Genomic DNA, 27,452 nt, shown 5'->3' with positions numbered 1-27,452 from the left:
CAATGATACAAAGTTACAGACCGGAACGGATGTGCTACCTGTTGTATGATGTGTGTGCGTGAGGGTTTTTGTGTGCGTGTGTGTTTTTGGGGTGGTATGTTTGTGTGGTAGGAGTGTGGGGTGCGTGGGTGAGTCAAAGATTATATATATATATATATATATATAACCTTCCTCTTAAGGATCATAGAGTTTCATGAAAAAAGTAGTTTATTTGATTTGACATAATTTTGATATTAACATGATATAAATATTGAGGTAATTTTATTCTATATTTTGTACTTTTTTGGGGGAAAAAGTTATGAGTTTTCACATAAAAAAAAATATATATATATTTTCGGGTTAAAACTTAATGTTTTGAAGAAATTGTACAGTTATATTGATTTGAGATAATTTTGATATGAATTTATATGCTCTTTAACATTTGTTTGTTTTTTTATATGAGATACTTAGTTTGTGAATAACTTGTTTCGCGATATTTGGAATTGTAAAATCATATTACGAGGAAGAAATAAAATATCATTAAAAACAAAAAAAATAATAACTCACTGGCGCATGTTTTAAAATATAAGGACATGTTGCATATTACAGTAAATAGTTTAATGCAAGCGCTAAGCGTGAGCTAATTTTTGTCTCACCTGCATAGCAGAACGAGACTATTATAGGCGCCGCTTTTCCAACGGCGGCAGCGGCGTCAACATTGAAATCTTAACAAAGGTTAAGTTTTTGAAATTTCATCATAACTTAGAAAGTAAATGGACCTAGTTCATGAAAAATAAAGTATTACTGAACTTCCTGCCTGAGTTTCAGGTCACATGTCAAAGGTAGTTTAGGGTCAATGAACTTAGACCATGTTGGGGGAATCAATATAGAAAACATAACCAGGGTTAAGTTTTTGAAATGTCGTCATAACATAGAAAGTAAATGGACCTAGTTCATGAAACTGAGAAATAAGCGTAATGGTGTATCACTGAAGATGCTGCCTGAGTTTCAGGTCACATGACCATGGTCAAAGGTCACTTAGGGTCAATGAACTTTGGCCATATAGGGGGTATTTGTGGAATTGTTATCATAATTTACATATTTTATGGACATTGTTCATGAAACTGACATAAGAACAATCAAGTATCCCTGAACATCCTGTGCGAGTTTCAGGTCACATGACCAAGATCAAAAATCATTTATGGTCAACAAACTTTGGTAATGTTGGGGGTATGTGTGGAATTGTCATCATTACTTTAGAAGTTTATGGATCTACATGTAGTTCATGAAGCTTGGATAGGGGAGCAGCCATGTATCCCTGAATATGCTGTGCATGTTTCAGGTCACATGACCAAGATCAAAGGTCATTTAAGGTCAATGAACTTTGGCTGTGTTGGGGGTATTTGTTGACCATGAACCAAGTCTTGCTAGAATGTCAAATACCATGACAACAGTGGAAATACTGTTTTTTTTTTTTTTCAATGAAAGGTGATAATCCAGCAAGATTTTATATCTTAGCAACTTTTTTTATGAAGTGGGGTCCTGGTCATTCATCACAATTCAAGTAATAGCACTCTGTGAATTAGCAATTTTATGTCCATTCAAATGCATGCTCACAAATATGGTCAGAAGTTGTAATTGATTGTAGTTTGCGATAAGCCAGCATTCAGATGTAGCGATTGGAACAATTGTTGATGGCGCTATCAATCACAAGAAGCGATATAATGTCTATTAAAGATACGTGTCACAGGGGCCGCGGAAGCTAAACGTGTACAAAAATGTAAAAATTACCATATTATACCATATGACTGTGATTTTTTGCATGGTCATGATCTGACATCTTTCCTTGATTTCATTTCGCTGAGGAGCACTGTTACTATGGCAACTGTTGGATAAAACAGGACTTGTCGGATAAATCGTCCGACAAGTCCTTTCATGAAACAGCCCCCTGGGGAGCGTTTGATCAACATTTTTGTCTGACAATTTGTCAGATCTGACAACTTTCCTTGATGTTGATTGGCTAAGAAGCAGTGTTACAATGGTCACTGTCAGATGAAATGGGACTTGTTGGGAAAAACGTCCGACAACTCCTTTCACGAAGTGCTCCCCAGGTCAGTGAAATTTAAAGGAGTCTTTTCCTGGTAGCCAGGATATCCAAAGAGACGGATATGATATAGCATACTGTCTATCAAAAGAACTGGGAAGTTATAGTATGACTGCACAAGTATTGCTCAGTTATATTATAATAATAATAATAATAATACAGGTATATTTACCCAGGGAAGCCGCTTCAGTTCCGTTCCATATTCATCATGTACAGTGACATACATGAATATAGCTAAATTCTATTCGAACACTGCAAATATATCCCATTTGATCAAAGTTTTCTTGTCTGAAATATGATCTGATTTGTCCTGATAGAGTTATTCTTCCCGTGTATTTTGTACCATTTTCATACGGATCCTGGCATGCATGATACCAGACTACATGTAATCTCCAAATGGACGTAAAATCTCAGTTTTCCAAGTTGCTGGTTGAAGAATGAAAAGAAATTGTGTGCAGGCAGAAAGAAACCTACTCATCCTTCCAAACACGCACACATACACCCCCAAAAACATCACCTCTCCCACGTCACACACTTGTGAAGGGCTGAACATAAATAACTGCTTCAAAATCAGGCATGTTAATTTGGAGTTAAACAATGGGATAATTGGCCATTGTTGATCAAGGAAAGATGAGATAAGGGGAAATGACGATATATGCAAACACTGCTTGATATATGTAAACACTGCTTTGTCTATGAAGTTGAGGAAGCGTTTGTGTGTGTGTACATGTAGTGTTAGGGGGAGGGATGGGTATAGATGTGTGTGTGAGAGAGAGGTAATGTACTAAATGTAGTGTGTGTGGGTGTGCATTGTATGTTTGTGTGTGTTAAGGGTAGGTGTCTTTCTGTGTGCACACAATTACTTTTTCCACACTTTATTTTATTCTTCACCCAGCAATTTGGCACAACTGAAATTAGAGATTGATGACAGTCATGCATGCAAAGATCTTTCCATGAAAATGGTACCAAATTATGCAAGGAGGATAACTCTATCAGGACATATCAATAAATTGATAATTAAATGTTCATACTTCAGGCAAGACAACTTCAAGATGATGGGATATTTTTTATTAGTCACTCAGTAGTGTTGTAAGAAAAAGTCACACTCCATTGCCAAACCCTTTAGCATGAACATGTACATAAGAAGCCGTGCAATCTTGCAATGTTTCTCTGACGTTTTGGACAATAACATGCAACTTTTAGTAGCTGCTTGCCCTCAGATGGTGCTAATAGTGCCATATCTCATGTCAAGGGGCAGAGTTTCAAACAAAATATAGGAGCAGACACCAAACAGAACATAATGTTAGAGGGTGGTAAATTCAAACAAGAAAATCTTTAACTTGCACAGGTTAAAATTGGGAACCACATCGTACACTTACATTTTCACAGATAGGATATAAAAACCAAAGCTTTATTTGTAGATAAATTTATGTATTCATAGATTATGATGTGCTAGTAATGTTAGTCACAGGTTTAATGAATAATTATGTTGTTATGTCTCCAGTACATGTAATATCTACCATAGCCGCACAGTGGGCCAGAATGAGTTGAAAGTGCGCCTAAATTCTATTCCGTGTCATATTTTTACGTTAACTTTTGGGCGTAGAATCGACTGAACATAATTGAAGGCCGATATGACGTCACTTTGATACGAAATTTTGATTGGCTACTCAAAACCTATCTGTGAAAAGACAAATTACACTAAACAATGTGCAGTATATCAACTTTGTGTTATGTGTTACTTTAAGATTGACCAGAGTGAACGTTGGTTTATGCTTCTCACATGCCTAAAAAGTGTGTATGAGATCCTGAAAATAATTTTATGGCATCAAAATGATCATTAGATTAAAAAAATACTTGAAAATCTGAAAAATATTAACCGTGCTTTATCAAGCGACATAGACTTTGGTAAAACGCAGAGTATAACACCACAAATGTTTTACTATGAGGAGGGGTTTTGGCTGAAATTATTCTACAAGTAACTTTTATCTCTGGAAGAGGGGAGGGTAGCCCTAATATGCGTTATCAACCTTTATTTTGTTTGCATTATGCCTGGAATTCATGTCATTTTCACGGAATGGAAGGAGAATCGTCCTCGCCGTGCAAAATGAACGGCTATTTACACCCCACACGGTGCGCGGCGATGACTGCGCGGTATAAAAATTACCGTTTTTTAACAGGTTTGGGGGGGTTTTGTCAAGTAAAATCGGCTCTAACATGAAAACGGGCAGTTAAATTTGGTATCGACTTAAAGCTTAGACATCTAGCAAGATGTTGATGATAGAATTTAAACGGAAATCCAAACGTTTCTATTGTAAATTTATGCAAAAAACATGGATTATCAGCCTATTTCGAGGAATAATTATCATATAAACCCCCTGAAATGTGTCTTTAATCTAATTTGAACTCTTTCACACGAAAAAAGAATATATCAGAATTATGTGGGTGCCATTTCAGATTCCTACATGAAAAACTTCCTGTGAAATGGCTTGTTTTTCAACTAAGTTGTCATATACGCGGCATTTCGCAAAATGTCACATTCTACGATTTGAGGTAGGAAATTAACAACCTTTAAGCATATTCCTGAATAAAATATTTTGCTGAAGTATTCGTCAAAATGTTATCTTTCAGCTGGGCATGACAAAAATAAAAAATCTGAAATTGCCAAAATGACTTTTGGCGCACTTTTGTTTCGGCCCGGCCCACTGTGAGCCGGTACCATAGTTGGTTGACAGAGAGTGGAGGCATTATTGCCCTTGATCTGTCCATTGATTGATGTGAAATGTATTTCAAAATATGACAATTTTCAAATGTGTGCAAGTTAGAATTAATCTAGTTTCTAGTTTTCCTGATTTTTTTTCTCATTCCTTATTTCATTTACGAAATGTCACTTTATTTACCGGTATTGAGAAATGCCATCAGACGATGTTCAGAGACATTCCAATGAAGCGCTTGCAGCTGGGGATGACAAGATTGATGGACCTTTATCTTTACTGCCTCAACCTGAAGTAAAGCTGGATAGTATCAAGATGGAGGACCTGAAACTGAAACATCCTGATGGGACAGAATGTGATTTCCATGACAAGAAAGCAAGGGAACATGACAATTTTCATCTAGGTGGAGGCTCTTTTGGGAATGTTTTCAAGGCTGTACACAATGTTCATGGTGAAGTGGCTGTCAAACTTGCTAAACCTGGTAAAGAGTAAGTTATAAAATTCAATCAATTTGAGTATTTTCAATGTTCATTATAGATTTGTATATTCCTAAAAATTTGAAGTTAAGTGTGTTAACTTGGATATGTTTGTCTTTGAGGTCTGTACAGTATAATCTGCATATATCTTTTCCTCGATATGTATCTTTGACAGGGAGTCATGACTGCTTAAAACACACTTGAAACTGTCAATCGTTTCTACATCCCTGAGTTTGCTACATTTAATAAATGTTTCCCACTGAAATCAATATCTTATATAATCTCTTTTCCCGCTTTAGGCTGTTTTTGTACCTTTGACAATAATGCATATTATATTATTATTATTTGCTCAATACTGAAAAATTCTTTTATTTAATCAATTTCCACACCAGTGACTGATCCAGGCAGGGGTGCAAGGGATGTGCCCCCGCTCTAATGTATATTTTGAGAAGAGCCCCACCAAATGAACATACAGTGGAAGCCATAACTATTACAACACCTAGCATATTTATATATATTCAAATTATTTTAGCTTTCATTCAGTTAGCCATTGAGATGACTATGAAATAGTTGGAATGTCTACAAAAGGCATCACTTTGCTCTAAAAGGGTGCTTTGGGCTGAAAATAATTACTGTATAATTGCATAAATTTAGTAAAATTCATTGAGCAAAATGCTGAAAATTTCAAGATCTGATAAGAAATAAATGAAGTTATTGAATTTTCATGTTTAGAAAATAATATTCTGTGAAATTCACATCGCTATAGGTGGTCGGATGATGTCACATCCCCACTTTCCTTTTTCTTGTGTTATTACATCATAATTATTTCATATGTGTATAATATGTCTCCCTTATGATAAAATAAGTTGCAGCAAATAATATATATATATTAAATTAGTTGCCAATCCAATAGTACTTGGAGGACAAAGTTTGAATAAGCCTAATGTAATGTAATAAAATACATGTATTAAAGAACAAGTGTAGATATAACTTCAGTTTGCTAATTGAATATTCATGAAGACATTGCATACATTAGAACTGTTTCACCGAAATAATGCAAATCCTCATTCATGGCTTGTTATTCCTTATCAGATTTTTATGAAATTTTAGTGTTTTGTTTTCATCAGGAATAGTGATCACTCGGTCTCTGCTGAACTTCGTTCAGGCAAGACAAAAATTCATGTATGTTTCTTCATTAAATGAATAAGTTCCTTTGACTTAAATATTTTTTTAAAGGAGAATGAAACCCTTGAAACCAGCTGATACCATATCAAAGACAAAAATCAAAGAAACATATTGTTGAAAGTTTGAGGAAGATTGAATGAATAATAAGAAAGTTATGAGCATTTGAATATTGAGATCACTAATGCCATGTAGATCCTCCCATTGGCAATGCGACCAAGATCTGTGATGTCACACACGTACAACTCCTTCAATACTTTAGTACTTATTTCACTTATATTCTCACTTTTCTAGAGTCTATCACAAGGTGAGGTGTTCTCTTTATGAGAGGACAAGTACAGAGGTTTCACAACATTATATCATTGATGAATCGTTTGTCATATGATTAGAATGAGCAAAAAGAGATATTTTGGGGTATATTTTCAGTGTCCAAAAGGGGAGAGTTGTTCATCTGTGACATCATAGATCTTGGTCGCATTGCCTATGGGAGGATCTCCATAGCATTAGTGATCTCGACATTCAAATGCTCATAACTCTTCTATTGCTAGTCCTATTTTACTCAAACTTTTGTTGATCTTATTCTTTGATTTTTCTGCTTTCACAAAAGCTAACTTGCTCCAAGAGTTTCATTCTCCTTTAAAAGAATTTTCATGAGCATTGAAATTTTGGTGAGAAATTGAGAGTGAAAGGAAAGGGAAAGTTAAGTAGGAGCTCCAAATAAAAACATTGGGGCCTTCAAATTATGTTTTGTTAAATTCCTGTATAAAATGCTACTAGTTCTTATCCTATTATATTATATGCAATCTCTTTAATCATCAGAAAATATCCTTTCATGAAGAAATTAAAATGCATACTTTTATAGGGAGAAACTTAATTTTTGTTTTACATTGTGACACTTTTTGTTGCTGATAGACCTGCGCAAGATTTTAAGATTTATCAGTTGGTGGCCTAACACACAATATAGTGAGTTCAAACTGCATGACTATAATATTATATTGTTTTTAAAGGGTACTCCAGGCTGAAATTACAATTTGAACAGCCAGACAAATGAAACACTGAAATTAGTAAAATTTCATAAAAATCTGAAAAGGAAATATTTGGTGAAACAGTTTTGCATATCTTCATGAAATAGCAAACTTATGATGTCATACCCCACTTGGTTGTTTTTGTCTCGCCTGCATAGCAGAGCGAGACTATAGGCGCCGCTTTTCCTACGGCGGCGGCGACGGCGTCAACATCAAATCTTAACCTAAGGTTAAGTTTTTGAAATGACATCATAACTTAGAAAGTATATGGACCTAGTTCATGAAACTTGGGCATAAGGTTAATCAAGTATTAGTGAACATCCTGCTCGAGTTTCAGGTCACGTGACCAAGGTCAAAGGTCATTTAGGGTCAATGAACTTTGGCCAAGTTGGGGGTATTTGTTGAATTACCATCATAACTTTGAAAATTTATGGATCTAGTTAACCTAGTTCATGAAACTTGGACATTAGGTTAATCAAGTACCACTGAATATCCTGTGCGAGTTTCAGGTCACATGACCATGGTCAATGGTCATTTAAGGTCAATGAACTTTGGCCGTGTTGGGGGTATTTGTTAAATTACCATCCTAACTCTGAAAGTTTATGGATCTAGTTCATAAAACTTGGACATAAGAGTAATCAAGTATCACTGAACATCCTGTACGAGTTTCAGGTCACATGAACATGGTCAAAGGTCATTAAAGGTCAATGAACTTTGGCCGTGTTGGGGGTATTTGCTGAATTACCATCCTAACTGAAAGTTTATGGATCTAGTTCATAAAACTTGGGATATAAGAGTAATCAAGCATCACTGAACATCCCCTGTGAGTTTCAGGTCACAAAACCAAGTCAAATGTCAGTTAAGGTCAATAAACTTAGGCCATGTTGGGGAAATTCTCGCTACCCCAAATAGGAACAAAAATCTCATAATGCGCGAGACGAGATAATTTTCACTCCGTCGGGTCGTCATCACCACTTCCGGTTCAGAGTAATGCATGCTCGCGCGAGGTTCGCGATACGAGTTTTCCACCACGCTGAAATCGATGCCAATCAGCGTAATATGTACATATTTTAACACATTTTGTTTAATTTGGTCAGTTTTGATTCCATTTAAATTATAAATAAAAATAAAAAATACATTTCACGTGAAAATAATTTTTATTCATGTTTTTATTTGGTTATAGAAAAATAAAACAAAAAATGAATATCTTACAATTTTGCATTTAGCGACCGGCCTGACATCACGATCGTATTCGACTAGACGCTAAATATATACACTACAGCATTCATTCCGTTTACAAAATGGATAAAAAATCAGTTTCGGAACTTAAAAATCTTAACTGACAGAGGAATACCGTGCAATGGAAAGCGTCGGGCAGAATTAGTGACTTTAGCAGAAAAGGCCGTTAAACTGTATCGTGAAAGAGAGGGTTGTGATCACGAACTTTCCGAGCGAAAGCAACGTTGTGTTGTGGATGACGGCACTGTTGATCTCAATGGCAAAACAGTGCATTGGACTTCCGAACAGGAAGTTGTAATACCGAAAAGCTATCCCATAATGTAATGCGCGTTACAGGGATTTTTCCCGGATCTCGGCGAAATCGCTATTTGGGGTAGCGAGAATTGTTGAAGTGCCATCATAACTTTGAAAGTTTATGGATAGAGTGAATGAAATGTGGACATGGGTGTAGTTGACAGTCTTAAGTCTCTGTTAAAATGTCATTTATGGTCAATGAACGTGGTATTATGTCATTATATGAATGATGTTTTTGTGAATGATTATTCTATAGTAGTTTTCAAAGTTAGCACTGCTGCTATATTAAATTGCGTAATGCAGGCGAGACTGCCAGAGGCGTTCCACTTGTTTTGTATTTTATTACATTACATTATGTTTATTCAAATTCTGTCCTATTGGATTGGCAACTGATTTGATATATAAGATGTTCATTGCTGCAACTTATTTTATCGTAAGGGAGACATATCATGGGAAATTAAAGGTCAAGTCCACCCCAACAAAAAGTTAATTTGAATAAAAAGAGAAAAATCCAACAAGCATAACACTGACATTTCATCAAAATCAGATGTAAAATAAGAAAGTCATGACATTTTAAAGTTTCACTTAATTTCAAAAAACAGTTATATGCACATCCTGGTTGGTATGCAAATGAAACTGATGACATCATCCACTCACTATTTCTTTTGTATTTTATTTTATGAAATATGAAATTTTCTAGTTTTCTCATTAACAAGTGAAACAAAACAAAAATTCTTCCCTGAGCATGTGGAATAGGCATTGTGTAATACTATATGATTCAATCAAGTTGGTCCTTATTGTCAAATCTATATAATTCAAACAATAAAAAACAAAAGAAATATTGAGTGAGGGACATCATCGACTGTCTCATGTTCATGTCACTGAGTTGTGCATATCATGGTTCTGTGAAAATAAGCAAAACTTTAAGATGTCATAACTTATTTTACACCCGATTTTGATGAAATTTCAGCGTTATGCTTGTTTGATTTTTCTCTACTCATTCAAATCAACATTTTTCTTGGATGGACTTGACCATTTAAGTATTAATTATTATGCGATTAGTAATCTAAAACATTATTATTATCCCCCTACCAACTATCTCATAGTGCATTGTGTATGTTCTCCATACTCCAGTTCTCTCAATTGCAAGTTAAATAAAACCAATGGTTATAACATTATTTTGGACCTATTGGTCTTACTCTTAAGTTTAGATCTCTGGTTTTCCTAAAAAACATATTGACATCTTGAACACAAACTCTTGTATAGAATATATGACTTTATTGGACCTCCTCCAAAATACTACCTTTTCCTTTGTTGCCTGATGATTTTTATTTTGTTCATCGTCCTTATTCAAGTATTTAGTTCTTCAAAGGCAAAGTAAGATTTCAACTTCATTTTTCAATGTTATTTATCTCCACTGTCTTCAGAGATCATGTGAAGATGTACCAGAAAGAGGCAGGAAAACATGCCGCTGCCCTTACTTGCAGTATGGTCGTCACAATCAAAGGCATCGTGCAGTGCGAGGATGATGCCTGTCAATGTGGCGTCATGGGGTTTGTTTTAGAGTACATGGAAGTTGGATCTCTTTGGACCTTCAGAATTAACAAATGGAAAGATCATCCTGAACTTTGGCCTCTAACCAATAGAATGGTCTTTGAGATCTCCTCTGGAATGCATTTCCTTCACTCCAAGAACATCATTCACCGTGACCTCAAGCTGGAAAATGTTCTTGTTGATAAAAATCTCAATGTAAAGGTAATGATTTTAATATTCATATTGTTTTTTGAAATGTTTAGTTCAAGATATATGGCAAGTAACTCTGCTGTTCCACAATTTCCGTCTGAGAAGATAAAGTTTTTGAAAAAGCTTTAAAACAGGTTTGTACAGAGTACTATTGAAATATGTAGGCCTATCCATTTTCTGTATTGTGCAGTGCACATTGAAGGCTTGGCTATTGGTTTCGATCTCTGTGATTTTTTCTCGTAGCAAATATAATTATCATTTATCGAATATAGACTGTATGTTAAGTTTCCTTGGGAAACAACAAGGACAACTAGCTTTCTTGTCCAAGTAAATCAACTTCACTGGTCCCTATAACCTAGGCATATTATTAATGTGGAATGCCATGAATCTGATTATGTATCCCTCTTCTGTGTGCCTGCCTGTCTATCTTTGCCTTTCTCTTTCTCTCTCTCTCGTCTCTCACTCAAATGCTGGCATGATCAGATTGCTGATCTTGGTCTTGCAACAGACCTTCAAAGTTCAACAGGTGATAAATGCTGGGGTACTGACAGTCACAAGCCTCCTGAAGCATTCAGGACAGACATACCCAACTCAGTCAACATTGTTACTCCCGAGTATGATGTATACAGGTGAGAGCTGGAACATGACTTCAAGTAGTCAAATCTTATTGCATTTAAAAATCATTGGTGACACATTTATATACCCAATGGATGCAAATTGTTTGATCATTTGAAAATTATTGAAGGGGTTTGTTAACCCTTTAGCACCTGAACCGCCCGAGACCGCCCTTCCTATTACACACTGAACCGCCCTTAACCGTCCGTACGTTTTCTTTGCGCTATAGTATCTCTTGTCTATGATTTACCGTGGTAATATTGCGTGTGCATACCGTATAGGTTGGCTGCTACATAGATCTGCATAGAAAAGTGTATGCTCCTATTGAGTATAATAGAGAAAAACCGATTGACATGCATCGGTGTGTAGCAAGTTCCAGACTGTTGCGCAGTCGATCTCAGCAAAGATGGCTGCGTCCATGTCTCGGAAAACCACTTACTTCGCCGAAGAAGCTCGGGCCTTGCTATATGTTCATCAAAACGTTGGATATCACACAGAGTGACATCTAGATGTGAGTTGGAATTAATTTTTGACATATTTGATCCAAGATTTGGCGAAAACTTTAGTATTCTGTCAGTGATACTTTACATTTTTTTGAAGGCGTGGGACTGGGGCGGCTGAAACCCGAACTTTTGTTTTTTTTTCTTCTCGCTCTGCAAACGATTGTCAAAGGTCAATATTCGTACATCTGATTGAACTTTGCCATGTACCATTCTATTCAACAGGTCCTATGCTACAAAATAAATATAACTTGTAATGAACAAAAGTAAATTTATAAAAAAATATTTCAATTTGTTTGGAACAATGCCTACTTATTACCAGTTTTATTGTTTCCTCCAGTGAGTAATTGCCATTATGCGTAGGAATCTGTAGGTGCTAAAGGGTTAAAGGGATATTCCAGGCTGAAAATAATATGATTTTAACAAGTTAAATAAACCCATACAGACAAAACACTGAAAATTTCATCATAATCAGAAAAGGAATAACAAATTCATGATATTTTTAAAGGTTTGCATTATTTTGGTGAAACAGTTCTATCTGTGTCGTCATGAATACATGCGATGAGCAAGCTGATGATGTCATATCCCCACTTTATTCTGTTGTACTTTATTAAATAAAATTATATTGATTCAAATTTTATGCCAAGAATGAAAAAAAAATTGGGTTTTTATAGCATATAATATTATGGTATTGATCTTGTGCAATTGTTTTCTCATCATCGAAAAAAAACCCCTGTTAAATTTCATCAATCCTGTGGAATTTTATACCCATTTCTAAATCACCTTTCCAGACAAGAAAAGTGCGACTTAATGTAAATATTCCTCTAAATTGTTAGGTTATTAACATCTTTCTGCATATATTTCTTACAAATTATTGTTGCAGTATACAAAAATACATATTTCTTTGAGAATTTTGTTACAAAGGAAACTTCAAGGTTATGAAGCTCTGGACATTAAAGTGGGCACAATGCATTTTTGGGTAGGGGGTAAGGGTAGGGTGCCCCCATCCAAATCAGCCCCTGATGAAAAAAAAAATATTGGTAAATAAATTTTCTTGTTTTTGTATTTTCCCTCAGCTTTGGAATGACTTTGTATGAACTTCTTACAGGGAAACACCCTTACCCTGGTGAGTGATTTACCTCTTGTTCAATACCACTATTGATACAGTCATTTAATGACAAAATTTTAAAAATTAAATCAAAATTAACTACCTGGTAGGTTCTCAGTTGAGTGTTATAGTGCTGATTAGTGCAAGTGCTAATCAAGTTACACATCATTCACAAATGGTCCAAATTTTAGGAAATCCCAAATTTTGAATTTCATATGAGTTGCAGCTGACTGTTAATGCAATTTGTTCCTTTGATGTGCAACATTTCTATTAAAGGAAATAAAATGATGAATAAATGCAATACAATTATTGTGAAAATATGCTGTTATATTTTCCCTTTCATAAAAAGGTCAGTGAGAGAATGTAAAGGTACCCTTGCTCATTAAGCAGCATCTGTTTGACTTAGGGAACTATAAAATTTATTACCATGCTTCTTATGAGAATGTCTTGAACATGAGATATCAGAAAGGGCATTTTGTAGTTTTTGTCTCCATTTTCCCTATAATCAACAAGATTATTGTCTTGTCACTTTGTAGAACTTTTGTAAAAATAATTCCCTCAAAATAAGTTCTGCAGCTCAAGTTTGAGGAGGAAAAACATTATGCAACACAAGTTTGAGGGGTAATAAATTTCTTAGTGTGCCATCATCCTATGTGAATTTGGCATCATTGGAAAGCATGATTATTCCTCTTTAGAGTATCATGGAATTAAGTAACAAAAAAGATATTATTCAAATTGGAGTTGCATAACTTTTTTTTTTTTTTTTTTTTTTTTTTTTTGGGGGGGGCACTATTTTGGCTCTGCAGTGTCATACACATTCTCAACAGGTTTTTAATTGCCTTGGCTATCTTATCCTCTGGGTATCAATTTGGCAGCAGAGGTCCCACTTTTGTCGATCAAAAACAATTCACACATCATTATATATTTGAAACTATGAATGATACTTAATGATAATTTTGTTGTACTGTATATTAAAGTGACTAACACATTCTTACAGAATCTGCATTCCTCCAGATTGGAACGTGTCTATACTGATTACTCCTACAATGTGAAGTAAAAGGCACTCTTATATTTTGATACCAGTGCCAGCTTGTGTCCTTTTAACGAATATAATGCACTTATCAATTATATCTCTGGCCCTAGGTTTCCCCAGGACCAGCGGGGACTTACCGGGGGATGTACAATTTGCTGAGTAGTTTCCAGCTACACAGAATGACATCCCCACTAAAGTCCCGGCACTGCTAGCCATGCATTTTCTGTACATCCCCCACTATCACCTGGGGCCCGTTTCATAAAGAGTTAAAACTATGGTAACTTTGCCATTATGGCAACTACCATGGAAACCTTGATTCTGATTGGCTTCTGAGCCCTGTTACCATGGTAGTTGCTATAATGGCAAAGTTACAATAGTTGTAAGTCTTCAATCTGGACCCAGGTTCCTGCTAGCCGTGCTACAGTGTGACAATCCCCGCATAGGCCTGACCCCACGGGCCTGGACTTATGACACGTGCAATATAGGAATCGACCTAAAGCAAAATTCATCTGATTCAAGAAGTAGTTCAATTAATGAAATACAGGCATTCCTCTCATATCCGTTCATCTCAGTTATACTGTCAACATACCTTAAACCACCGTTTTGTGGTAAAATATTCTGATTCTTGATGATCAAACAGCCACCAAGACTTGTGTTTCCAACTACTCAGAATGACAGTCTACTTGCACTGCAGCAGTGCACACAGATGTACACCTCAGCTTCCGAAAGTCTTGTCGCATCAACCATCAAAATGGTGTGGCTTTAACCTTGCTGCCATCACAGCCAAGGAATTTAATCTTCCCAGAGTGCATTTTTCACTTAACAGAAAGTATGCACAAAGTAGCTAATAGAATCTTTAAAAAATGTGCTATTAGTATGTTCCTAGAAAGAGTAAAACTTATGTTTTTGCAGTGTTTCTTTCAAAAATGTTTATGTACAAAACAATAGGTGTGTATTCAGTATCCGAGAGTATGGTGTCACATCTTCAGGTAAGTTCCCACTATGTCCCGGCAGTGCCAGGAAAACATTTTGTACATCCAGGCGCCAGCACCTGCTATCATTGATTATTGACCCCGCAGACCGGGGACAGTCTACTCAAGGATGCCAGTTTTCCGGCAATTGCCGGAATTCTGGCTTTTTAATTTTTTTGGTATCAAATTTCCGGCTTCGAGATGATATTTTCCGGGTTTCATGCCGATCTGATCATCTAAACTAAACATTCACTTTCACAATTTCGTAAGTATGTTCCGTGTATTTGGGCATGAGAACATCACAAAACGACTGTCACGCAAAACTAGCGTGATGTCGCATGCCATGCAATCGCGATGCACAGGGTATACCGTAACCCAGGGAGCTCAATCCAGCCGGCTCCCTGGGTTAGGTATACCGATGCAAACAGCGTGTGGCAGTGTGTCTACGTTGAAGCGCTGAGAGATCGAGAGTGTGGTGAGTCGATCGAGTCAACTGAGTGAGAACAAAGCAAAAATACAGAGTTTTACGGCACTGGGACTTCTTTATTTTTTGTACAATTTCATTTCTTTGGAGAATACGATACCACATTATTGTCTGGAAATAGTGATGGAACATGCAAATGACAGAGTTACATGTTTTGTCAGTACAGTTCGGAACTTTACAAATTCACTGATTTATTTTGTTAGCGGTGGTATTGTATTGGATTTAGACTCGGATCAATAGTTACCGCAACGTATGTCTGGAAAGTGTGACGGAACATTGTCATTGATTGCCATTCCGATTTTTAGTGTTTACAATACATGAATTCTTGAGGACTTCGCGCTCGTCATGTGCGCTTCGCGCACATCAATTTAGTTCACAAACAAATTTTCAGGCCCAAGAGCAATTTGCCACTCGCATCCCTGTCTACTGTACATCCCCGGCTAGCGATATAATTGATAAGTGCATTTGAACATTTTGTACTTGGATTCACCAATATTCACTCACAGAATTTTTAATGTAATTTAAAGTTTCAGATATTCATAAAATGAAGCTAATATTCCTTACACTTTAATTTTTGTGTATTAGATAGAGGATTTGATATGATGAAGATACTGAAAGTGGATTCCAAACAACCTCCCTGTCTGGATCCTGTTCCTGAAAACACTCCTCAAGATCTGATAAAAATAATGAAATGGTCTTGGAGCTATGAACCAAAGGATCGACCAAATTTTAAAGGTTTGTTTATCGCTGATTTACCCTGCATGCAGGGTGTAGCATGTGCTAGTCCTACATATACTTCAAAATTGTAATATATTCAGCAATGCAATACATGTTGTGATTATACTTCGGACAGGGTAGTGCTTGATGAAGGCCCCTCAGAAATGAGGGATGTTTAAGCAATTAATAGGGTTGAATATGAACCACAATAATGCCCTGATCCTAGGTCTATTCTTTTGACATCATATACATCATATAATTAAATAAACTCACCCTAGTCAAGGGACAAGTATCGATGTGCAACTAGAGAAGTGCAAGGTCACAGCTTGTTGCAAAAACCAGGAATTATGACCATATTTTTATCAGTTTGTGGTGGCTAAAAGGAAATACAGACAAATTTAATTAATTATGAATACAAGTTATATTTTCTAAATTGTAAAAACCAACAATCCAAATAATTTAGTCTGATGCTTGAGACTACAAATTCCAGAACAAGTTCAATAAACTACACTGTACTCTATTTGAGTACGGCATGACATCAAATAAGTAATCGTTTTGCCTTTAATGTTTTGTCAGAAAAATATAAAACTTCTATAGCAAACTTTTATGCTGCAAGAGACAAAATAGAATTTACAGTTCTATTGTATACAATAATCAATATGAGGTACATGGCTTTAGTGCCATGCCTCAAAATGTAACAGCCGTTGATGGTATGACATTCAGCCAATCTCTCGTCAGCATGAAAAAAAAAATTTCATAAAAACATTGTAATTCAACATATGTATCATCACAAAGTTGATCAATTTTATATACTATTTAACTTACCTTGAGCTAAAAGGTAAAAAGTTTGCCACGTACAAACCGCAGTCTAGAATAGAATAGCATGCTAAAACTCTATCCTTTCACGATGGATATTCGGATGCAAGTAACTCCATTAAACTAGCACAATTTAAATTAATCACACATTTATGATTTTTGGTTGAAAACATGATTCGCGGAACTTCATAATCGTTTACCTGGGTATCGCAAATTGGTCTGAAAAAACATGACGAAAAACCTCCGTTTGAGAACACTATATCCCAGTTTCTTTTTCACCAATTCTCTTCTCCAAGTACTATAAGCCCTAAGTATCAAAACACCTGTTTCTTGACCTCGGTTCGAAGATAACACAACAGTCCAGCACACACAGCAGGGGGCCACACACGATGGATTGCAACGTGTCTATAAGAGCCTGCTATGGAGTTCCGTGTATACACGCGGTGAAGTGAAACTTTTTTCTTCTTTCTTCCTTTCTTTCTTTCTTTCTTTCCTTCTTTCTTTCTGTCTGGCTGTGTTTTTTTTTTCGAACGTTAGGACTGTATTAATGCGCGAGTGAACGGCATGCATCCCATATTTTCTTGCTGGACGGACAGAAACTATGGGATGCATCGCAGCGCTGAGGGCAGTCCCTGCATGCAAAGCATACCCTAATTTTTATTCGCTTATTTTCCTTATTTCGAGGTCGATTTTCTTCGTTCGAAATTGAAAAAGGACTAATATTGGATGTCTGAATACAATATGCCTTTGAAAACGTGATTAAATATCGAAGACAATAATTTCATTCCAAAGTTCCTTCTACAGGCAGAGAAGTCTTACGTAATAGCACAGCTGTTGTTTATCATTTCTTCCTTGGCTTTACTGGCCTGTGGAGGTGAAATTGAGACAACGGGGATTACCTGGCCAAGATGGGTTTATCGGGGCTTGGAAATGTTCAAATGAGAAATGAGAGTTTCAAATGAAAAATGGGGTCTAATACCGCAGTTTGCGATCCCAACTGCGGTGAAGCCTCAAACGGGGTATTTTCGTAATGATAGGCATGGCTTGAAAGTAAAAAATGAGCAAGTAGCGTGGTAACGAAATTGTACAGCAGCATATTCACAAGATCCGTCTAGGAGGTGTCAAATTGATCCCCTCCCCCCATTACCGTTTGATTATTAAAGGGTTAAGTCAGTAAATTTCATTTTTATGAACATTGATTATTATTAAACAGGGCCCTTTACTGCATTCACATTGATATATTATCAGCTTCAAAGATCTCAAAAGAAGACTAATATAATTGCCTACTTGCTCTCTTGAATAGCTAGAATACACAGTCCTAATGGATCTCTTCTAGTCTATTATTCAGACAGCTAATGTATGTTTTGACAATGGAGGTGTTTATGCCTGCAAAAAGGACCCTGCATGATCACATAAATCTCCTATTGCAGCCCAACATTTCTAACTTAGCCTGTGTCTACTACTACTACTCCCATCAATAAAATTATGCCTTAACAGCTCTAAATTTTATGAAAATATATTTAATCTTATTCTCATCAATTGCATTTAATTTTTCCTTTTTCATTCTTCAGAAATTACAGATGAGGCTTTAAGTCTGGGTATTAAACCAACCCATCAATCACTAGGACATTATTTAGGAGAGGTTTGTCTCAAAATTTGTTTTTATCATGATATTAGAGTTCATTATCTTTTGTAAGTGTCACAAAAGTTATCTGCTGCAATTTTTTTTACAATTGGATGATACTACCAATAAATCATAATATAAAAAGAGAAAGAATAAAATATGCACATTGTTCAATTATCATTCCTTATTTGGTCAGAACCCTGTGTCATAAAGTATCAGTTGTATAGCCAAGCATAACTTTAAGTCTATTGAAAACCCTTGTACATGAATCAAAATTGTGAATACTAATTGTATTTCATTATGTTACACCTCTTAACTGGTTACAAACTGTCTGATTTTAAGCAAAATATTTTACCCTTTTGTGACTTCTTAATATTGTAAAGCTCGGGTGGTGGAAGATGAGGGGCATTTTTTTTTTCATTTTCCGTGACAGACAAAAGGTGCCCCTTCATCTTTCTTGTCCGAGTTTGATGATCCGTTTTCTCTGAAAAATACAATTGCTTACGAAAATTTGTATCTTTATTTTCCACATTTTACAATCCTGGTATTTTGTCTAATTGTTTCAGGTGTTTCTTTGTTTTGTTTCTGTCATTGTAAATAAAACAGCCACAGAACATAACGGAACAGGATAAAGCCCCAACCAAACCTCTGAGTAAAACCAGTACAAAAGCTCAACCTGTGACAGACAGTGAATCTTTAAGGCAAGGTATCGGAGGATTATCCTTGAAAGATCATCCCACCTCTATACCTACATGTATCACTGAAAAGGTAATGCAACATCGCGCTGATATTCAAGAAAGTGTGCCCACTAATAATGGTCCAGAAGCATCTAGCGCTATGGATCAGACAGCCCTCCAGGATACTTCTAAGCCTGCGAGCTTTGGACAATTGAAAAGTCAGGACTCGGGCCAGCAGAATGAGGGTAACTTACGTTTATCAGTGGAATCCGGACAATCAGTGAATTTCACAGGATTAGTTGATGCTCCTCCTGATACAGGAAGTGGCCTAAGTGCAAATCAACCGTTACAGTCCAACATGGAACATGAAAGAGAGCCAAGTCCATTGAACAGGGCCAAGCATAGGCATGGAAATGGGAAACCAGTTCCTGCTGAGAGCTCACATGGTGCCTCTGAATATGCAGTAGGACCCATTAGAGGAGGACCTATACACCAAGGTAAATATTAATTCTCCATTTCAGTTCTTGAATAACTTGACTCTGATAGCAATGATAACAATGAAAGGGATTTGACAGGCATTCAAAAATGAAAACAATGTACTGATTAAGAATAAAAGTTCACTAACCTGATTGGTCTTCTCTACTCACTAATGCCCCTTTTGTCTCCTTGTTTCTAGTGTTGCTTTAGCTTGTTTGTGGTCTATATTATGGTTGTTCCACTTTATATGTTTGTCATTTTGCCTCCGACGAAGATTCTGCTAGGATCGAAAGCTTAGGCCCCTTTTTGACTTTCTAAGAATAAAAGTGACAGATATGTTTCATAAATAAAAAATAATAATAAAAAAATATAAAAAAAATTGTTTAAACTTTTATCTTTGCAGAAAGTCCTGCAGTGCCCCCATTCCAATCCGCATCTATAGAGAGAGACCCGGTGATTATCTTTCATTCGTCACTACCAAGTGATGAGAGATTTGGTAAGGGAAAGCTTTTTTTATTAAAATGGTCTTCATGTAATACAACTTTCACTCTTTACAAGGTATGGGAGGTAAAGATAAGCAAAGAGTCCCTTTCTTTTCTTAACTTCTACAAGAAATGAAGGCTGGCTCATTTTGAAATGAAGTATGTCATACTAGATATGTCATAACCCGAGTTCAAGAAGCAATCAAAACCTTTGAAGATATTTTCTGACATTAGATTTAAAAAATGGACTGAATGGTTATTTCATACAGATGAGAACTCGCCCCACAAAAATATTAGTTTTGTTACGCTGTTTCAAAGTTTCATTCTATTTAACATTAGATATCTCAGCTAAACAGACATATATTGCTGTGAAATTAATAATAATGATAATAATATAAGTATATTCACCCAGGGAAGCCACTTCAGTTCTGAAAACTGTTCTCCCAGTGGGCCCTGCTATTATTATTACCCCAACTTTAGCTGGGCTGCCTAGGCGCTCAAGCATTCAAGGAATTTCTTCCTACTGGGTACCCATTCACCTCACCTGGGTTGGGTGCAACACAATGTGGATAAATTTCTTGCTGAAGGAAATTACGCCATGGCTGGGATTCGAACCCAGGACCCTCTGTTTCAAAGTCAGAAGACTAATCCACTGGGCCACAACGCTCCACATTAATTAATAGGTAGAACAGGAGGTTGTAGGTTAGCCAAGTCGTACCAAAGGCTTAAAAAATAGTACCTTATGCCTTCTTGCCAAATGCTTAACAATAAAGGAAATGGTGAAAATAACATCATGTTATGCAGAACCAACTGAAAATCAGCTATATATCTGAAGCTGCTACCCCGGTTAGATAAACTTTATTATTACATATTGGAAGATTCATTAATTATTATCTAATATAGAAACTGTCAGTTTTATGTGTTTTAAATTTTCATAAATTTGCATTTGAAAATTACCATATATCAAATCAACAAAGTCTTTTAAAAGTTATACATGTATATCATTTGAAAAAAAAATCCCATGAGTGAGTGATTAAAATATGGTATAAAATTTATGTTATATGCAAAGACAAAAAAAAACTATGGACCTACAAAATGAAGTTCTTTGTTGGATATACTATAAAAAAAAAAAACTTAGTCCCATAAGATGGTAGGACTTCTCCCCTCATTTTAAAATAATGTGTTTTTTTCAAATCCTCGAGTAATTTCCTCTCATAAATGTGTGCTTATAGTAGATATATTTTTTTTAAAGATATGACCGATCTATCTGATGCTGATGGGTGCACTATCATTAGATTTGTGCGACACATCACAAATGTGTCAAGTTCAAACTCATGGTCATATAATTATGTCACTCTGTCTCTTACAGAAATTCAGCTGAAGGTGAATCTGACTGTGCCATTCCGGACTTCACTTGCAGCAAAAATGGATCAAGTCATGAGGAGTCTTGAAAGGAGTAAGCAACGACACTATTGGGACAGCAATTCATCCCTACCTTCTTTGTTTTCCTTGATGGGTGATATCATTCTCCATAGACTCGATCTTCCTGCTACAACCGATGAAGATGATTTTACACTTTACCTGCATGTGTGCAGCAATGATGATCTTGATATGCTTCATAGAAAATCAAAAAAATTAAATGAAAGCTTGTATAGTTTCTTTGTGGATGCTAATCTCCAAGAAGCATGCCATCCTGTCAAGCCAACTCTGAAAGTAGAACCATTGGAGGAGCAGTTCAACAGAGCAAAGGATTTCTTTCAAAGGAGAGAAAAGGGTAGGTTGTCCAATAATAGTTCCTACCCCAGAAACGTACCCTATTCAGTTCATTAAAAGGCCAATCTTGATCCTGTAATTACAATCTCTACTTGTCAAATGATTTGATGATAAATTTATGTTTTGATTTTTAAGGAGTATTGTACACTGTTGTATCTTGCATCACTGCATTTTTTATCACACATATTCTAAACAATTCTTGTTAATGTTTGTGAATTCAATGGAAATCTTCTGAATCGATGAATGAATTGATACAGAATCCTTTCTATTCAAGTTAATTACATAGGGAAGAGATATCTCTAGAAATATAAAATAAAATACAGGTAACTCTGCATAAGTCAAATCTCTTGGGACCAGAGAGATCTGTTTGACTTTGGCAAAATTTGACTTAGAAGAGGTATTTAACATATGTTTCCAATAATCTTGTCTAAAAATTTGCTTCGACTTGGGCCATTATTGGACTTATGGAAGGTTGACTTAGGCAGGTTTGCCAGCAATTGTGAATAGCATTAAAGGGGAAGTTCACCCTAACAAAAACTTTGTTGTAAAAATAGCAGAAAAAATAACAGAATATATTGGTGAAGGTTTGAGGAAAATCCATTAAAGATTGATAAAGTTATGAGAATTTCAATTTTTTTTATTTGAGATGTCATAAACGAGCAGCTGCCCCATATGTTATGTAATATAAAATGCATAAATTTCATGTTAATTTCATGTTAATGGTTTGTGCATGATGACTTATTTTTCCTTTTCCTTTTAGGGGCTGGTGTAAAATAATTTGTATTGATATACTGAAGGTGCAATAAAAACCATTTTCAATTTTTCTGAGAAAATGACATTTTATTGATTTTCTACCATAAGATATGAAGGAAAGCTGCTCCCATATGACATCACAAATCAATTAAGTAAAATTGTAATAACTTTTTTATTCGTTGATGGATTTTCCTCAAACCTTCGCCAATATTTTTAATTATTTTTTCTGCTATTTTTACAATAAACTTTTTGTAAGAGTGAACCTCCACTTTAACATAAAGATTTCTACCTAACCGGTGTTGTGTGTATATGGCCAGAATTGAACGATGGATTTAGTTAGGGAATTGACTGTTTATTTTGCTTCTGTCAAACTTACCCCATGCTTCGTTTGAAAGCATTTTGTTAGATATTTGTGAGCTATCAAACTAGTTTTTCATAGTCGGGTTTTTTGCAAAGTACATTTGAAGTATTGTTATTCACTCCAGATATGAAGAGGAAGAATTCAGAGCAAAGTGACAGTGAATCAAGTACAACACAGTCAAATAAAACCAATCCAGAAGATACCTTCGCTCGGAACAAACCAGGACCTCCTTTCACTCAGTCAAGTTACAGTGGAGCTGGACAGATTGATACAGGTAAATATCAAGCTACTATCCAATATGTAGGTCACAGAGTAAAAAAAAATGAGTAAAGACATTCATATTGCCATTGACATAAATTTTGAATGGCAGAACTGTTGTTGTTTCTTTGTGTTTTTAATGCCTCCACAAGTGTCCCTGTTCAAGTGTAAATGGATGTATGGGCTTTATTTTTATTTTTTTTAGAGAGAGGGGGGGTTGAATGCTTGAAAGCCTGAATATCAATCAATTTTTGACAGATATCAATGCTTGACAAATGCTGGAGGGGGGAGGGAGGGGGTAGGAAGGGCACTTGTCTTGAGGTCTCCCACCTGTATGTGGTCTATGATCTAGACTCTTCACATATCTATTCCCCAGTATTCTCAAAGAATTGTGTATAATTTCACAAAATCAATGTTTGTGTGTTTTTTGCAGGAAAATATAGGATTAATATGTCTTCCCCTCCCAACAATATGGTGATTGGAGATCAGCACATAACCAATAATTACTTTGGTGGATCTGAACAGGCAGATAGAGGACAGGGAGGAGCAGCAGGCTACTCTTCAGGTCGCCAACCCAAAACTAAAAAGGAAGAGAAGCTATGTGGTAATTGTGAGATTGGAATAAAGTTTATTATTAACCGTATCAGACATCTGAGCAGGGCAACTTTGATACATTGTTGCCTGCTTAAGACTGGGATCAAATGGCCGGTCAATAAATTTCCAATTGTTTATCCACGGGCCCAATTTATTGCCCGCTCAGAAAAGTCAATGAGAAAATGCGTGGAAATGCAGCGGGCAATAAAAGGCAGCACTAACATCCGGGTATTCTACACGATTTTGTACGCGTCATTGAACCGCGCAGTGCTTACGTCACAATGTTAATCAAGTTGAGTCTGCTCAACATGGCAAAATAGATTCTTAAACTCTAATAAATATCTAAATTTTAACGATTTTTGCTCTAGATGTCTGATTTGGTTAATAATAGCAATATTGACTGGCCTGTGGGCGAAAGGACATATATCGCCCTCACTAAATTGATATCACCCTCGTCTACGACTCGGGCGATATAAATCAAGTTTGGGCGATATATGTCGTATCGCCCGAGGCCAGTCAATATTGCTTTAATATTGTTTGACAAATATAATATTTTGATATAACAGGTGGATGAATCATCAGATACATCATTTCATGTCCCCTTCTTAGTATAAGATAAATATTTTCATTCATCATTTTTGTCTCACCTGCATAGCAGAGTGAGACTAAAGGCCCCGCTTTTCCGACGGCGGCGGCGGCGTCAACTCCAAATCTTAACCTGAGGTTAAGTTTTTGAAATGACAGCATAACTTAGAAAGTATATAGACCTAGTTCATGAAACTTGGCCATAAGGTTAATCAAGTATTACTGAACATCCTGCCTGAGTTTCATATCACATGACCAAGGTCAAAGGTCATTTAGGGTCAATGAACTTAGACCATGTTGGGGGAATCAATATCAAAATCTTAACCTAAGGTTAAGTTTTTGAATTACCATCATAACTTTGAAAGTTTATTGATCTGATTCATGAAACTTGGACATAATAGTAATCAAGTATTACTGAACATCCTGTGCAAGTTTCAGGTCACATGATCAAGGTCAAAGGTCATTTAGGGTCAATGAATTTTGGCCAAATTGGGGTATTTGTTGAATTACCATCATAACTTTGAAAATGTGTTTGTCTAGTTCATACAACTTGGACATAAGAGTAATCAAGTATCACTGAACATCCTGTGCACATTTTAGGTCACATGACCAAGGTCAAAGGTCATTGAACTTTGGCAATAATGGGGGTATCTGTGGAATTACCATCATAACTTTGAAAGTTTATGGATCTGACTCGTGAACTTGGACATGAGAGTTATCAAGTATCACTGCACATCCTGTGCGAGCTTCAGGTCACATGATCAAGGTCAAAGGTCAATGGACTTTAGCCACATTGGGGGTATTTGTTGAATTACCATCATATCTCTCTAAGTGTATTGGTCTAGTTCATAAAACGTGGAAATAAGAATAACCAAGTATCACTGAACATCTTGTGCGAGTTATAGTAGTTTTCAAAGTCAGCACTGCTGCTATATTGAATCGCATGATGCAGTTAGTTTTTCACATGACTACCCACTATAGCTTTATCACTGACCAAAAAAAAAATTTGATTGCTCAAGCATTCGGCTAGGAAACTATAAATTGTTGTCACAATGTCCCTCTAGATGATTTTCAGACTTTTTAATCAACTCCAAGTGACATTACCGTTTTGGGGCATGTAATTTTATTCTCTTAACAAGGTGCGAATAAAACATACCGGTACATTATGATATTTCGATTAAGAAGTTGTTGTATCTGGTTTATTTGCAGAATCCAAGGAAAAGGTTACTGAGCTTTTACTTCAAGAAACTGCTGAACTTGTCCCAGGCCAGCATGTGAAATCTATTGGGCGTTATCTAGGATTGACAGATGTGGATGTTGATAATATAAAGTATGAACACAGATTTGAGAGGAGCAGTGAGATTGTCTACCAAGTTTTACTGGAGTGGAAACGGCAGAATGGTTACCAAGCTACCAAGGCATCTCTGGCCAGTGCATTATGGAAAGCCAAATGTTATGATGCTGCAAGGAGTATTCGCTGATGGGAAGTTGTTTCAGATGTGCCTCATTGTTGAAGGTTTTTACATTTTCACTTCACAGTTGCCAATTTTCAGTAGAAGATTTTGATTTAGATCAACATGATTTTCATTTTCTCGAGTAGCATTATGAAAGATGTGTGGAAAGCGATGAACCACGACTCTTTATGAAACTATTTGCAATATAAATGAAGCATGAGTGTTATGAATGAAACGATAATACGCACTCTCAAAGAGTGCTTGTCTATGTTTGCTGGCCAATGCAAGGAGCCAGTGTGTGATGCATTGTGTTATTTTTTAGTACTCCAAGGCCAATGGCACAGAGGTATTATGCATGCAAATCAAAATTGTAGCATCCGATTCTGTGATTCTAGAGTGAGTGAGTTTCAAATGAATTCCATAATTTAGCAGCTCTGCTATTGCAAGCATTAGCCTACATTTAAATATTGCATGAAGAAATAGCTTTATTAGATTAATTGTTATATTAATGTCATGATCATTGTGAGATATTGTACATGATCATTAAAGGAGAATGAAACTCTTGGAGCAAGTTAGCTTTTGCGAAAGCCGAAAAATCAAAGAATAAGATCAACAAAAGTTTGAGAAAAATAGGACTAGCAATAGAAGAGTTATGAGCATTTGAATGTCGAGATCACTAATGCAATGGAGATCCTCCCATTGGCAATGCGACCAAGATCTATGATGTCACAGATGAACAACTCTCCCCTTTTGGATACTGAAAATAACCCCAAAACATCCCATTTTGCTCATTCTAATCATATGACAAACGATTCATCAATGATATAATGTTGTGAAACCTCTATACTTGTCCTCTCATAAAGAGAACACCTCACCTTGTGATAGACTCTATAAAAGTGAGAATATAAGTGAAATAAGTACTAAAGTAATGAGGGAGTTGTACGTGTGTGACATCACAGATCTTGGTCGCATTGCCAATGGGAGGATCTACATGGCATTAGTGATCTCAATATTAAAATGCTCATAACTTTCTTATTATTCATTCAATCTTCCTCAAACTTTCAACAATATGTTTCTTTGATTTTTCTCTTTAATATGGATTCAGCTGGTTTCAAGGGTTTCATTCTCCTTTAAATGAAATTACCATTATGCATCAGGTAATAATAAACTGTAAATATTTGTGATAATTGATAAACAAACCTTTTGTTACACCATTCTGATAAATTGTTCCATTCCATTCAAATCCAGTACTAAAGAAAGATTGATGAATTTTAATTTATTGTAACTATATTATTGTAGATGCATACATATACTGTAGCTAAATTACGATTCGAATAGGTTTCCTCATAAGCTGCAACCATCATGAATTGGAGTATTGTTTATAAAATTGTTGTCATACCCAATGGAGGTGAAG

General features: G+C 35.9%; 1 protein-coding gene across 2 annotated transcripts in view; it reads left to right on the top strand.

The window, feature by feature from the left end:
- Nucleotides 1-26,649, top strand: part of LOC129279880 (uncharacterized) — a 35,347-nt gene extending 8,698 nt beyond the window's left edge. The window contains exons 3-14 of one of the 2 annotated variants that reach the window (XM_064115727.1): nucleotides 5,006-5,285; nucleotides 10,441-10,768; nucleotides 11,240-11,385; nucleotides 12,948-12,997; nucleotides 16,053-16,202; nucleotides 18,572-18,642; nucleotides 19,231-19,798; nucleotides 20,182-20,274; nucleotides 21,630-22,034; nucleotides 23,272-23,421; nucleotides 23,839-24,009; nucleotides 25,794-26,649. In XM_064115727.1, coding sequence (XP_063971797.1) covers nucleotides 5,006-5,285; nucleotides 10,441-10,768; nucleotides 11,240-11,385; nucleotides 12,948-12,997; nucleotides 16,053-16,202; nucleotides 18,572-18,642; nucleotides 19,231-19,798; nucleotides 20,182-20,274; nucleotides 21,630-22,034; nucleotides 23,272-23,421; nucleotides 23,839-24,009; nucleotides 25,794-26,065 — 2,684 coding nt within the window. In that variant the 3' untranslated portion in view covers nucleotides 26,066-26,649. Of the gene's footprint in view, nucleotides 1-4,993; nucleotides 5,286-10,440; nucleotides 10,769-11,239; nucleotides 11,386-12,947; nucleotides 12,998-16,052; nucleotides 16,203-18,571; nucleotides 18,643-19,230; nucleotides 19,799-20,181; nucleotides 20,275-21,629; nucleotides 22,035-23,271; nucleotides 23,422-23,838; nucleotides 24,010-25,793 lie in introns of both variants that reach the window. The other variant, XM_064115726.1, reaches the window with a different exon arrangement.
- Nucleotides 26,650-27,452: the final 803 nt, after the last annotated feature.

Source organism: Lytechinus pictus, chromosome 2, assembly GCF_037042905.1.
Source record: "Lytechinus pictus isolate F3 Inbred chromosome 2, Lp3.0, whole genome shotgun sequence".
Classification (NCBI taxonomy): domain Eukaryota; kingdom Metazoa; phylum Echinodermata; class Echinoidea; order Temnopleuroida; family Toxopneustidae; genus Lytechinus; species Lytechinus pictus.
The sequence above is the reverse complement of the archived record's forward strand: the minus strand, read 5'-3'. Positions and strand labels throughout refer to the sequence as shown.